Source organism: Photinus pyralis, unplaced genomic scaffold (genome assembly GCF_008802855.1).
Source record: "Photinus pyralis isolate 1611_PpyrPB1 unplaced genomic scaffold, Ppyr1.3 Ppyr1.4_LG5, whole genome shotgun sequence".
NCBI lineage: Eukaryota > Metazoa > Arthropoda > Insecta > Coleoptera > Lampyridae > Photinus > Photinus pyralis.
Genome location: NW_022170596.1, coordinates 4,598,799 through 4,614,382, shown reverse-complemented (window position 1 = coordinate 4,614,382; position 15,584 = coordinate 4,598,799). Strand labels below are relative to the sequence as shown.

General features: G+C 36.3%; 1 protein-coding gene across 1 annotated transcript; it reads left to right on the top strand.

Annotated features, from left to right (window-relative positions):
- Nucleotides 1-6,066: 6,066 nt before the first annotated feature.
- LOC116171436 (mitogen-activated protein kinase kinase kinase 9) lies at nt 6,067-14,105 on the top strand (the record flags this gene model as incomplete). The annotated part of the gene is given in 5 exon segments (XM_031488288.1): nt 6,067-7,411; nt 12,899-13,228; nt 13,374-13,549; nt 13,701-13,872; nt 13,920-14,105. Coding segments are annotated over 5 exon segments (1,621 nt in total), but the record flags the coding sequence as incomplete, so codon positions are not given.
- Between the last annotated feature and the right edge of the window lie 1,479 nt (nt 14,106-15,584).

The window sequence follows — 15,584 nt, the reverse complement described above, 5'->3', positions numbered from 1 at the left end:
TTGAAAAACTTATGTTAACCTATCACAGTGGGTGATGGATCAGTGTCACTAGATTTGTTTAAAATTCAATTGTTATAGAATCATGGCCGACTACTAAAAAGAAAATCCGAAAAAAATAGTGTCAATTCAATAAAATGGGAATAAGTCAGAAACTGTTAAAGATAGCTATAGGAACATGTTTGTCAAAATATGCCCATTTCGATTCTCTATCTCATGGAATAGTAAGAACATGGTCATTCCATTTAAAAAAACTGAGTTTTTAGTCTTTGAAGTTTCATAAATTTGGATATTCATAGGGGCGGTCGTACGCAACTTAACTTTTTTTTAAGTGCACTAAAAGAAAGCCCTATTCATTCTCTATGCACTGATAAAAATATGTTGCCATGACTACAACCGTTTTCAAGTAATCAATTATCAAGGTACCATCTGCATCCGCCATTTTTTTTCTTAAAGTCAAAATAACTTAAAAACCATAAATGGTAGATATCGACATATGGGTATCAAAAGAAGTGAAATTTCACGTAGAATCCAAAAATGCAATAAAAAATAGGGTTGCCATTTAAAATAACGAAGTTACTATCTACTTCCGGTGTTTCCGGAAGTGCGGCCATTTTGAAAATATTTTACATCGATTCGGCCTTCAGAGTAACTCCTAAGTACAAATTTTCAAAAACCTATCTATTTTACTTTCCCAGAAACTTTTAACTAAAGCTCCCAGAAAAACACCCTATATAATGCTTGGGGTGATTCAGGACTTCATTATCCAAACATTGTGTTCTTGTGCTGTTAGTTTTTTTGATTTACATATACATTAATTTATTTAAAGGCAGACCTAATTATCTGACTAACCGTCACTGATTCTGGTCTTTGTTTCAGCGCCCAAGAAGTAAATCTGACCCGAACGAAAGGACTTGCACTGACTAAAGAAGATTATTTCACTATTTTGAACGATCAGAATACACAAATAGAGAAATGTTTGCATTTGGTAACAAAAGCAGAAAGTTTAATGAAACATATACCAAATGATTTAAGGATATGTTCAAGCTGCCATTCGCCCCATTCTAAAGACAACTTTAAACAAGTCATTGGAGTATTCAACATGAGCACACAAATAGAGACAGACGATCCCCAAGAAAATTCCCCTAATAAACCAAATACGAGTGACAAAAGCAATACACAGGAAAATGAACCACAATCAAGTAAACAATGTGAGCAACCTGCTACAATAGACAATACCATTTTTAGTGTACCTTCAGGTGAATTGTGGTCTGAAGGAGAAGAGGATCAGAAATGCGAATTTGCAATATGTCAGGAAGTTGTTAGTAAGCTTGAGAAATTGGCAAATGAAAATATTGAGACCCAACCCAATGACTACACAAAACTTGAAGAAGAAAATGTAAATTCTACCAGTGAAGAAAAAATAATTCCATCAATACACACAAAGCTGTCGGCACATTTGTTGCCATCTGTCGTAATTAGAAAAGAGCTAGTTACACAAAAAATCCCCGATGTTGTAATAGAACCGGAGGAAAGTAATGCACAAATTGACAATCAGAATGTGGGATACGAAATTCTTTCCACAACAAATAACAAATCTGTAGACAAAATTGATCAAGTTCTAAATGAACATGAAAGTGAAAGTACACAGATTGTAGAACACACGTATGTCGATGAAAGTAGCCAGACTAGTGGTAGTAACCATGTTTCTGAAGACACAATTGTGCCAAGAATTGCAAATACTCACAAGGACGAGATTTCAAAAAAAATTATGGGGGACATTTTAAAAGATCCCGACGCCCTTTCTATGTACAAATCTTATCAGGTTATTGAAGAAAATCGAGTATTACCCACTTGCAGTGAAGAGATTGACGAAGATCGTCTATGTTTCATTGATAAGGACGTCTATAAGACCTACGTTAATCCTAGCGGTTTTAAACATATCAAATCTACAACAAGCTCAAGTTCGAAAGGTAGCGAAGTACATAGCTCACTGGGCAATTTTTACCAGAACAAGGCGACCCAAGTTGATGGAATTTTTTATGAGAATGGAGGTCAGATGGATGCGTCACTTTTTAAACAGGCAGGTAAAAGCGAAAATTCAGAAAGAAAGGTAAGAGATAAGGATGGAAGTATTTCAGGAGCCACTGTAGACGTAATACTTTCAATAAACACTAGTGCATTAAGAGAAATGTCGCAACGAGGTATTACTGGGGGCAACAGTCATTTGAGCAACTCGGACAGTGGTCTTAAAAAATTAGAATCTTGTGAGACTAGTAACGTGAAAGAAGTTCCTCAATGTGACTTGAAAGACGTATTAAATAAGCCTACAATAAGTGATGAATTCTTACTCATACATGATGGGAAAATGACAGCATCTTCTTCAAAAACAGAATCTTTCAAACGCAGAAGTTCAACGGGAAGTAGCAGTACAGCGAATACAGATGACTCTTTGAAAATATTTAGTCTATTAGAAACACCCTCCAATTCTGTTGTCGAAGCTTCCGATTACTGTAGATGTCTAAAGTTTTGCTGTCCTAAACTAAAGAAAGAGAAACCGTATTTTGTAAAGCATGAACCAGAATCCCGCCCCAGAAAGTCGTCCATTTCTGAGCCCAAAACTAAGCGTTTGACTGACATGCAAAACAACGAAGGAAAAGATGACGGCAGCTGTCCCTCGGACCCTCAACAGAGGCGTAAAGTTAAAATTGAGGAGCCGTTATTCGGTTCTCATCGATTGCCTCTGCAAGAATGTGATCCGCATATGGAGTCCTTTATTAAAGAGTTGACTATTGGCACAATGCCCACGAGAGCATCCGTTCCTGCTACAATTGATCCTATCAGCCCCTCTCGCTTACATAACGACTATTCTAATGAACATGTTCTCAGTGTTATCAAAAAAGCTTCCGAGGGACTTGATGATACTAAAAAAAAGCACACGGTAATGCCAGTGAGCATTCAGCAACCAACTTTTATAATTGATAACTGTAATTGTGAACAAATCAAACAGTATTTGAAATATACGGTCGTTAAATACAATGATTTTAAGAAGCTCAATGGTAATGTGGAGGTACGTAGAGAGATTATGTCAGAGAATGGAAAAACATTGCCGTCTTTAGAGGAAGAAACTCACTCGGAAGGAGAGGTAACTAGATCATATGAACGTAGTGTTGGAGAAATACGTTCATCTTCGGCATCCGAAAGAGTGTTTGTGAAAGAAATTGAGAAATCGCGTCGAAGAATAATTAATAGAAAGGAACACAATTCTAATTGGGTTACGTACTACGTCACCTCTGATGACAGTACTAGTTTAATCAGTTCATGAGAGTTATTGCCACTTTTATTTCGTGAATTATAAAGTAAGTTTGTACATATTCTGAATTCTGGAATAAATATTATAAAACATATATCTCGGTAATTATTTATTACACAACAAAATAATGAAATATTTTATTTTTCATTTGTACATACAGTCGCCCGTATACCGGCATCTCGGATACACCTGAAAAATTGCGTCTTATGGAGCCGTTCACGCACTAAATTTCAGTCTCCTCGAGCCTCGGGCTCCGTCGCCGAATTCACCCTCGGACTACATATGACCTTAATACCCTTGATACATAAATAACTATTTTTTTTTATTTTGCCTTTATTTTTGCATCAAGGGAATTCATTTTCACTAATATTGTATATGCCATCTGTCTGTCCATGTGCATGACGTGAAAACACAGGATATAAGAAAGGTCACTATTGTTTTCTTACATAGTTGTAAAAAATGATGGATGTAAAAGGTTCCACCTTGTATATACAACTTATGACGATACATACCTTTTTGAGAGTTGGCAACCATGCAATTTCTAGGTGGGAAAAAAACTGCCTGCGCCACCTAGAAAGCACGAACGTGAGTTACGTTTGGCATCTTGTCTTGAATGGCGGTCGTGAACGCGTCGCTCCATAAATGTTTGTTGTTATTTTGTGTTATTTAATGCAGGTAGTAATTTTTGCATTTCTTTATATCGTATTTGTGTTTCGTTTACCGCATTTTATATTTTTTTGTGTGTTTCAAGATATGTTTTTGAAATTTACTTGGTTTAACCGCAATGCAATCATATGTGAGATACCGTTATGCTATTGTTTGTAATTGTTTACATTTTTGGTGTAATGTTTGCTTAATTTATGTTTATTGATGTTGATTACTTGGTCTTGCCCCTGAAGTTACATTCATATAAGTTTTGATCATTTTATGTTAATATGTATGTGGAAATTGCCGATTCGTTTAATGTATGTACTGACTTGTTGTTTGTTACTAACAATTTTCTCCGTGAATGAAGCAGTCACGGGGGTGGTAAAAACTGTGATTGTCTTTGACATCCAACTGTTGGTTCGAAATCCCGAAACCAGGGGCGAACTACCCATCTTGCAGGAGCGAGATTACGCTAATCAAAGCTCTTCAGTTTAGATTCTATGTGCGTTAAATGAGTGGCGATTCAATAATTTCCACATATCTTGTTTTTAGTCAAATTTGCCTACAAGGCCATGTAGTTTTCCATCTTGCTTTCAACAAAAGGACTTTATTGCACCAAAGATGAGTCACATCCTGTGTATTTCACCCTTTCTCAGAATCTTGATACCTGCTCCTACCTGACCCATTGTTCCCAAACACTTGTTTTAACCTTGAGTGTAACCAACCTTGTGTATATGCATTTACTGTCTACCTTTGTTAATATTTTGTTAATTAACTTTTGGACTGTTTTTATCAAACTGCAAGGTTTTTCTTCGTCGTACTCTTTTTACCCTTGGCAGTGACTTTTGCGAGAGTACGACACCCTTCAGGCTTTGCTTATTAACGTACATCAACTAAATTTCCGTGTTTTCGCAATCATAATAATTACGATCATTATTAAACAAACTTTTCACAATTTCAGTGTTTTATTTAATGTTCCTTTCCTACTGTGCTTCAGGTCAAAGCGTTGTCTATAACTAACGTAAGGGGGCCCTGCCTTAGATGTTTTATCACGTGCCACTTTTCAAATTTAAGCGGGATCTTGTTTAGTTTTGGAGGGTATAGTCATTGGGGTGGCCTTTTTTTAAACGTTGCCGGGTTGACTTTATTTCCGTGTTCTTGTAGTGTGAAGTTAGCGTAGAACCTGGGGGTTAAGTACACTACAGATGCTTGCAGATTTCAAGGATCGTTTCGTCTTCAGTTGTATCAGATTTTTCATGTATAAGAATAATCGAGTGACTCTAGCATTTGGCAGATTCGAATGTTAGATAATGGACAGAGTGAGGATATTCAGTTAAGAGGATGGTTTTTGGTGGAGGACAAATAGGAACAGTGAACGGACCATAAAAAACGGAACAATATGAATTATCTATATCTATCACTGGCGGATTAAACATTCATGGAGTAGGGGTCTTCAGCAAATGACCGAATGAAGGTAACGGCAGTCAGCGGAACAAAACAAACGGACGGACTCTAGCGCCACCAAGCGAACGGCCTCGCGTCTGGTCCTGGTCGAGGTCCGGCGGTTGCAACCGAAGAAACGGCAGCTCCAGGAATCGGACGGGTCTAGAAAATGGCGGGGATCACTTCGGAAGACTAGGACGAAGTTACGGCAAACTCCCTAGCGGGGATTTAAATACAGTAAAACACCAAAAGCAAAAATACGGTACGGTTGTAAAACCGTACCACGCTTCGCTCAAGTGAGCGTTTGTAGGTACTTAAATCAACGTGAACGAAAAAGGGTATTCGCCGGGGTGCTCCCCGCTGTGCTTAAGGGCGCATTTGCCTTTAATCAGTTAATTTTAATTTTACGCGAAAGTTTGTTGCAACTCCAACTGTCGCGATTTTATCACGCTTTAGATCTCGAGTTTTTTCCAGGAGGCAACAAAACTTTACGGTTAAGCATTCCTCCACGCATTTTTATCGCTGATTAATACAGTATTTTTTATTCATTGATTAATACACTCCATTAATATTCGACCAATCAGCTCGGTGATTGTTTCAAATTCTAACCAATCGGATGATTTTTTAAGTGATTAAAAGCTAGGTAGTTTTTATCAGCGATTAAACGCTAGGTAACTTTTTATCGGCGATAAAAATGCTTGTAGGAATGCGTAAAATCATTGAATAAAAACACATTCAATGGTAAAATATAATGGTTGTGAAATTACTGTCTTTTGAATTTTTTATTCAATGCCCAATCTGATTGGTTATGGTGTTAGTGGCGTCATCTATTTATAGTTAAGTGGACTAGTGGCGTTTGTTTGCTCGGTAGGTTGAAAATAAAAACGTTCACTGCACCGCATTGCACTCCTCACATTTGACAAGGGTCATCTTCGTACGAAGGAGGTGGTTCGAAAAAAAGATGGCCGTATTTATAGTTATATATACAAAATAGAGGAAAATAATGTCAAATGTGTGAAGAGGGTGTTATCGTTAAGTGAAATTGAAAAGTTGATCTAATCAATGGCTGTGATAAGAAAAGTATTTATGAGGCGGAAGAGTTTTCTAGTTGGGCGAATTTCCTCTGGCAAATTGACCACCTGGTTGTTGTCTGTTGTCAAACTGACATCAATTAAAATGCGATAGTAGCAACAAAACGATGGGAGATTTGGTCCGAATTTAGTTTTGATATTAAAGTCAGACAAACGTGACGGATGCCTCCGTTGGTGGAGCAGTACCCCTTCAAGTCCATGGAATCGCCCCGCAATGGAGACATGGTCAGCTCGGTGCATGTTGGCGAGCACTCGCATTTCCCCCGAAACCCGATTTCATCGACCTTATGGACGGCTCTTTACGACTACGAAGCGCAAGGTGAAGACGAGTTATCGTTGCGGAAAGGGCAAATTGTGGAAGTGCTTTCTGAGGACTCGAAAATTTCAGGTGACGAGGGTTGGTGGACCGGTAAAATTGGGGAAAAAGTCGGTATTTTTCCCTCAAATTTTGTAGTATACGACGACCCCATCAATCACGTTAACTCAATTATAAGTGATATACATCCCATTGAAATTGATTTTAGTGAATTGGACTTAGAGGAAGTGATCGGGGTGGGGGGCTTTGGGAAAGTATACAGAAGTATATGGAAAAATCGTGAAGTGGCTGTAAAGGCCGCAAGACAGGATCCGGACTCCGAGATCGCGGTTACGTTAGCCAATGTTCTTAAAGAAGCAAAACTGTTTTGTCTTTTACAGCATGAAAATATAGTGTCCTTAGAAGGGGTGTGCCTCCAAGAACCTAATCTGTGTCTTATACTTGAATATTGCAGAGGCGGTTCGTTAAATAGAGTGTTAACCGGTCGAAAAATACGACCGGATGTACTAGTGGACTGGGCAATACAAATTGCACGAGGGATGGATTATTTACATTGTGGCGCGCCAATTTCTTTAATTCATCGTGACTTGAAAAGTTCTAACGGTAGGTGTAATTATTTTTCTTATTTTTTTAATGCAATTTTGCTCAGAATAAACGTCACAATATCTCGGGGAAAAAATGTACTAAACACAGATTGGTCAAACCCTTGACATGCACGAAAAGTTATACAGGGTGTCCCACGACATATATAGGTGATCTCGGAATATTTGGAAAATTTCACTAATCTCGATAAGGGGAATTTATGTAAAATATTCTAAGTTGGTGACATTTTCCGGTTGTACCAAAAGTCGATGCCAATTTTCTTTAATGTAGGGGGTCAAAAACTAACATTAAAAATGAAAAATGAAAAAAATTGTTATGGAAATCCCTCGGGAAACCCCCTATGGGTATCTTATAAAGCCCAAAAAATTCGGGTAGCGATGTACAAAGCAGTGTATTCCAAAAATGTTTAGTGACTATTTTAATATTGTTTCCTCAATTTTTTTTATTAAAAAGATCAAACTTTTAAGTGACATTTCTTTAGTGATTGTGTGTTTTTTTGTCGCTGTCATGGCCAACTAACAGAAATTCTTAAATCTGCACATTTTTACAATAGAAATACATCGACCGTTTCATCTCCTAAAACCATAGTACTTTTCTGCATCCATGGATCTCTGGATGCTGTACCAATAATCAACAGTGTTCATCTACAAGACAATGTGAACAGCTTAGTATCAAACATGCATCATTTGTAAGTATCCTTTTCTGACACTGCGTTTTCAAGATATTCATATTTGAAATCCCCCCCTACATTTTTCACTGAAGCATTTGTACATACGCTCAACCTCGCGCTCAACACACTCAACTCTTGACATGATTTTAAACCCAAAAGTCTCCATAATGACTGCCTTTCACTTTGACAATCTTGTTCATATAATAATAAACTAATCTTGGACCTCGTCTTGGACTTAAGCTTGAATTTGATCATTATTTTGTGGTATCTACCGAATTAAATACTTGTTGAAATTTTAAATCTCATTACTAATAAAATATTCCCAGCACATAAAATAAGTAGGTAATGGAATACCTTGAATTAATCTCATTTTTATGGCACCATACCAATAGAAATAACAAGTCAAAGGTAAAAACCTTTTGATGAATCCGAGGATGAATCTATCCACTACCAGTAATTCATTCAGGAAGCACCTCTTGTCTTCAGCTTCAAAGCGAAATTTGGTTCCCTGATATGCTTTTTAGCGCATTTTTTTAAGAATTAAAAAAAGGGCTATTGTTTGCGTTTTGTCCGTCCGAACCGACTTCTGCTGTTTTGAACTACTTCTAGGGGAATGGTCATAGAGTTCTAGAAGTTTTTGCAGTAGGTAGCCTCTCGAATCCAAATGTGCAATTAAAAAATCAAAACCACATCGTATTTTTCAGATAATAAGAAAAATGTGACTTTCCATATGGAACACCCTGTATATTATTACATAATATGACTTATTATTAAATTGTTTATATTATTTTGCCTATATTTTTGAGTGGGCGGGGTTTCAGCTAAGGCTGCTCTACCAACCCAACCCACTATACATTTACAAAATGTTGTTTGAATTAAAAGAATTAATCCTATGAATTTGTATTCAAAAAATATTAATTCGAGAAGGAATTAATTATATAGAGAAAGGAATTAATGTAAATCCGAGAATTGTTTTCTTTAAATGGAAATAAATTCAGTTTTATCATTAACAACATAAACGCACAGTATACCTAACAGTTAATCCAATAGAAATATAAAAAATTATATAAATAAATTAAATCCACTTTTTTTGAATTTATAAAATTTTGTTCCAAAAAATATAAAAAATTACTTTAAATAAAATATTTTTAATCGATAAAATTAACTTATTTTTTTAGTTTGTATATCGTTAGTCTTTTTTTAATTTTATTTTCTTTTTTAGTTTTAATAAAGTGTGATTCACCCCGCGAACTATCGATCGGTGTGTTTGGGTTAGCGAGACTCAAAAGGTCTACGTTGAGGGATAATTCTATTTATTGTTTCAGAAGTATTTTTTTTTGTTTCTTTTTTCTGGAGATTTTATCATTCAAGATTAACCCCAGCTAAAAAAATTTAAAATTCTGATGGAATTGTTTAATTTAAATTGTTTAATTAAATTTTTTCAATTATTTCTTGTAAAATTAAATATCCATGCCCGAACCCGGATTCGAACCAGGGACCCTTAGCACCACAGTCCAGCCTAAACTGAATTGCGCCACCCGGGCCGGCAAATGTTAATAGTTTCTAATTCGGTAGGTGTCCATTTCATTATGCCAAATGAGTACCTCCTTGCAAATATGTCGATGGTTTTAAATATGTTTTTCGAGTGGAGGCTTGATTTAAGTATTTTGACAAATAAATGTTTGTATTGTTCTTTTAGGTGATTTTTGATGGATGTGTAATTAATTTTTCTGTTTTGTTTTTATTATTATTATCATTATAAAACACTATAGCAAAAATATTTTAAATAACTAACATTTTTCAATTATTAACGAGCTCCTAGGACCTAGAGAGTATAATTTTGCGGTGCCTGTCCGTCTGTCCGTTAGCACGATCTCTCGAAAACGAAATTCTACATTTGGATTCTTTATCATTTTTGTAGATCTGAGTTCGTGAATTGGCAATGTGCGTAAAAAAATAAGGGAGGCTTTTTTGACATCTCTATTAGTTATGAACCGAATTGCATGAAATTGAATAGTACAAAAGTTGGGGCTAATCGATTCAACATTTACAGGGCCCTTTTCGCATTGCGAATTGCAAATTTTTTTTATGGAAGTATTTAAACGAAAATTGGTACATAGGCACTTGGAATAAAACCAAATCGAATACCCAGGAGTTCGTTTGCTATATTTGCTTACACATTTATTAAGCGGCAGAGCAAAGCGATGCAAGTTTATAGGGGAGTTGATGGTGTTCGTCTGTCCGTCCGTGAACAGGATAACTGTCAAACGCTTGAACCAAGTAATAAGCCTATTGAAAATGGGTCAAATCCAATGACCCATTGGGGTCACGCCTTTCTGTCTCTGCCAAACGCTAATAGAATCAAAATATTTCATAAATAATTATAGATAATTAAAATACTCGAAAGTAGTAATTTAAGTAATTGAGATGTACTTGAATATATTTGAAGTAATTAAGAAGTATTTGGAGGTAAACGTCACTTTTTGAATATGTAATTCCTTTTCGCTGTAGTCGACTCCGCCTGCATTCGAAAATGGCCCCTTCCTCACAACTATTTCGGAATGTGAACCCAGCTTATCACGATAGAATGTGTGCCGTAATGGTCTAGTGCAGTGGTCGGTAACCTATTGAAACGGAAGAGCCATAAGTTACAATTTGCAAAAGTTCCCAGTCGATTCCCAGTTTTTAAAGAGCCACTAAAAATTTTCGAATCAATACTGTAATTTTGGTCATATACAGGGTCCTGCAACAGTGCGTCCGTCCTTCCTAGCTTATACCTGGTAAAAAAGATTTAAAAAAAATCTTGTGTGCAAATGTCAAATACATGGTTGCGGATCTACAGAAATTATTTTTGAATGTACAGGGTGTCCCATTTTTACGGTGTCAATAAATAAACGCTTTTTTTAAATAGAACATCCTGAATATTTGTACTTATTTCAATGTCATTTGTTCATATTATTATCTTTTAGTGTAGAATATTCAATCTAATTAGTTAGTTTCTGTTTTGCTCTCCGTTTTGGTATCTTTCAATTGACTTTGTAGTTAAGAGTACGATATTAGCACAAGTATTTATTTTAGTAATGATTTTTTGACATTTAAATAAATAAATTCAAAGTACCATAACTATTGTTTTTCAAATTTTCAACTACCATTATTTTATTTCGCTATTCGATTGTGTTTTGTAACCTCTTCAATTTTTATACGAGGTGTCCTATGCTTAAAGTTCATAATTTTTAGGTTATTCAAGTTTTTTTCTTATTATTTAATGACGAGTTTAATGACATGTTTATACATCGGAGTAGGCTGTGATAATAAAAAAAGACAAACAAGTGTCACAAATTTGGTAATTATGTGGTTCAAGTGTACTTTCAATTTCGTAATAAAATAAGATCTATTAACATGAATTTCAAAAAAATGAACTAATTTTTTAGATAAATGCAGAGAGCCGTAACTTTACATCAAAAGAGCCTCATGCGGTTCGCGAGCCGCAGGTTGCCGACCCCTGGTCTAGTGGCAAGGATTTTCAGTTTGTAACTGGGTGACTTGGGTTCAATTCTTTGCATGAAAAGTTTGTAGGTATTTTTTTTCACAAAAATGCGTAGGTATCCTAATTCAACGGATATGTCTTCTTAATTTTTTTGGAAAAGCAAAATGCTGCGGACTTTTCCGAAGGGAAAACGCCGGAAAACGCGTTTGCTATTTACGAATGGGCGGCACAGGAGTGACTGGCGTCGAGGTGTGACCTTGGAGCATATTTTTAGCGCATTAAAAAAAAATGCTATTGTTTGCAGTACCTAGCCTATACCTTGAAGAATTATTTCCTGAGATGCTGTTTTTGAAAGTAAAACGTGCATAACTTTTACATAAGACAACCAATTGGTCTCGCATGGCAAGTTAAACTTTGGAAGGGGGGGGGGGTTGGTAAACGCATGTGTCTACCCTTCAGTATTTAATGAAAGTCTCATCGGTAATAAATTGGTTTGTACAACTAGGGGAGAGGCAGGGGGCCGTGTTACGAATATTAATTTGATGCTTCTGATTGTTATTCTTAATTAAAGCATTTCAACGAAAGGAACCGTTCTTCTACAAACTTACGCCCTTCTTTTCTTCCTCTTATAAAGTAGCGTGGGGGGGGGGGAGGGACTAGTTATCCTTCTATGGTACTCTAATGAATAGTTCTCAAAACGAAAAAGAATTAATTTTCAGCTGGGATTAAGGGAAAGGGTTTTACCAGAGCCTACTACTGATTTTACCCATACCTTATGTATTAAGAGTAACATGATTCAGAAAAAAAAATTGCTGAGGCTAGCACAGCCTGCGCATTCTGTCCAAACATTTTTAAGTTCTTCCTTTTTTGTCTAAGAATATGTGTACCAAATTTGGTACATGACGGGTCAACAACCTGACCTTTACCAAACATGTTATCAAATACTCAACAAGTAATGAAAGTATTTGAAATTGTAATTAAAAAATTGAAAAAGTAATTAAAATATTCACAATGTAATCAAAATACTGGAAATGTATTTGAAGGTAGGTACTGAAAAGACTCAAAACGTAATTAAAGTATTGAAAAGGTAATCAAGTAATTAAAAATTCCAGGTGTACACCATATTTAAGGAGTTGTTTCCCCTCGTCTTCGCCTACCAAAAATCAAATGGTAAAAAAGTTACATGAAAATCGAAAAGAGACCACCCAAAAACGTGTAAACTTACCTAGAAGGTTCGTTTTTGAGTGTGTATTTCTCGGTATATTCATAAAACAAGGCATACTAAGGAAATTATTTACTTTTTATAATTAATGCTCTGATTTTCTTACAGTTCTCTTAAGTGAAGAAATTTCAAACGAAGATTTGCAATTTAAAACACTTAAGATTACGGATTTTGGACTTGCGAGGGAAGTTTACAAAACGACAAGGATGTCGCAGGCGGGAACGTACGCATGGATGGCTCCTGAAGTGATTAAGAACTCGACATTTTCAAAGGCGAGTGACATTTGGAGTTACGGAGTACTCTTGTGGGAACTTTTAACCGGAGAAACTCCCTACAAGGGTATAGATACGCTTGCTGTGGCGTACGGCGTTGCGGTCAACAAACTTACCTTACCTATTCCAAGCACGTGTCCTCAACCATGGCGCGATCTTATGGAAGGTAAATTACCCTTCTACTTGTTATCTTAATAGAATACCGGAGTGTGAGGTAATCCCAGATGTATAAATTCTATGGATAGCATACGTAAATTTGACTTGAGAAAAATTAAGAGTGTTCTTGTCATAGTGCTTACATACATTTTCAGCCTGTTGGGAATCGGACCCTCACAGACGACCGACGTTTGAGGAAATTCTGGACGCTTTAGATAACATCGTACACTCTTCTTTTACGCAAACACCACACGAGAGTTTTCATACCATGCAGGAAAATTGGCGGCAAGAAATAGAAGAAGTCCTCTTAGAATTGCGCAGGAAAGAGAAGGTAATTTAGAGAGGTTTACTCATAATTTCTGTTACTTGATTTTCTATCTCATTTATGCTGCGTTATGTAGGCTTGTAAATCGTACGAGGAGGTAATTTACTGACGGTTACGGACTTGCTTGTCATTGTAAATAAAAAAATTGCTTTTTTAGGAGCTGCGATGTAGAGAAGAGGATTTAAATAGAGCTCAGTTGCAGCAGCGGTTGCACGAGGAGCAACTGAGACAGAAAGAGCAAGAACTGCAAGCTCGAGAAATAGATTTGTTAGAGAGAGAGCTGCATTTTATGATTAAGCAACAGACGCCCACACCTAACAAAAGGAAAGGTAGTGTTCTCTTACCTATCGATTTCGCAGATAACGTGTTTATTTAGGGAAGTTCAAGAGGTCAAGACTGAAATTGTTAAAGAAAGAACCCGGAACGAATATTAGTTTTCCATCCGATTTTAGGCATACAATTACGGTGCAGCACACGATAGATAACAAAGCGATTACTGGCGTAATTTCACCTCACAGTCCACCCGGTTCTCCTGCAATACCACGGTTACGTGCTATCGCCCGTAAGTTTTCTACTGTCGACTAATACGAAACGTTAGCATTTGCATGGTATATGAAATTTTTATTGCATGCATAATTTTGTGTTGTATTACAATTCGGTAAATTCTTGAATGAATTTAGTTTTTCACAGTTTTTGGCTTTATCATATCGTGCTGATTTAAAAATACGCATTAGTGTTCGTTCTAAATTGTTACTAAAAAATTGCGTCCTATTTTATTGCAAAATATTTCGTTACGTTATTCTATATGAAATGTTTGTTAATCTAGCATTGCATCTGTGTGGAAAATATTTATGCGTGTAACAAATAGCCCAGTATCATTATTTGCATCAGGTGGGGGTAGTAGGTTTCGTCTTTTTTTCTTGTATGGAACGTGACTGAAATGCAAAATTCAAGTTTTCGTCCCCAGCAGACCCAAGGTCACTGTAAATATTCCAAAAACTGTAATGTCACTTCTTTTGTTTTTTTCCCATTTTGACAATGAAGGAACATGTATCCACCATTTTTGACCTAGAGATACAACTTGGGTGGGTAGAAGGTTTGGTGGTATGGGGAGGGGCACAAACAGGCGACTGAACCTTGTCAAGAAGGTTTAATATAAAATCAACACATATGTTGGTAAGTATTGATACCTATACAGGGTGACACTTTTAAAACTTTCAATGGGCGATATCGTTTTTTATATTAGAGGTATCACAAAATGGCCAAAACCGTTTCGGTAGAATAGAGGGGGAACCAAAATGGTCATATAAAGAAGGAACCAACTTCAACCTCGTACCCCCCGCCACCCCCATGCCTAAATTTTGAATTGTGACGTATCACTTGTGATACATCATTGGAAAGCTCTTAAAAAATGCTTTTCAGAAATACACTGGTACATTTAAACTGCCCATTCACAATTTATTACACTAAAATTTGAACTCCGCAAATAAACAACTTTTATTTAATAAAATGTTCACCGTTTTGTTCTAAACAATACCACAAACGGTTTTCAAATTCATTTCTAACATTTTTAAACACTTCCCTGGAAAGTGAACGGCACTCCCTGACTATCCGGTAGCGAAGATCATTTATGGAAGCTGGTTCAGTTTTGTACACAACACAACCGATTTTAAATGACCCCAAAGAAAGAAATCCAATGGTGTCAGATCTGGAGATCGTGCTGGCCATTCTATAGGACCTCTTCGTCCTATCCACTGTCCCGGAAATTTCTCATCTAAAAATTCACGAACAGCCATAGAGTAATGAGGAGGAGCCCCATCTTGTTGAATATGTATTAAATCTTCAATCAAATTCATGTTTCCGTCAATTGGATTTATTTGATTCTCTATTTCATGAGTGATGAGAGGCTCGACTGTATTTTGTAACATGTTTAGGTAAGTATCTCCAGTTAAATTTCCTTCGATAAACAGAGGACCAATAATGCTATCACCTAAGATACCTGCCCAGACGTTAATTTTTTTGGGGCCGTTGAGTATGCCCC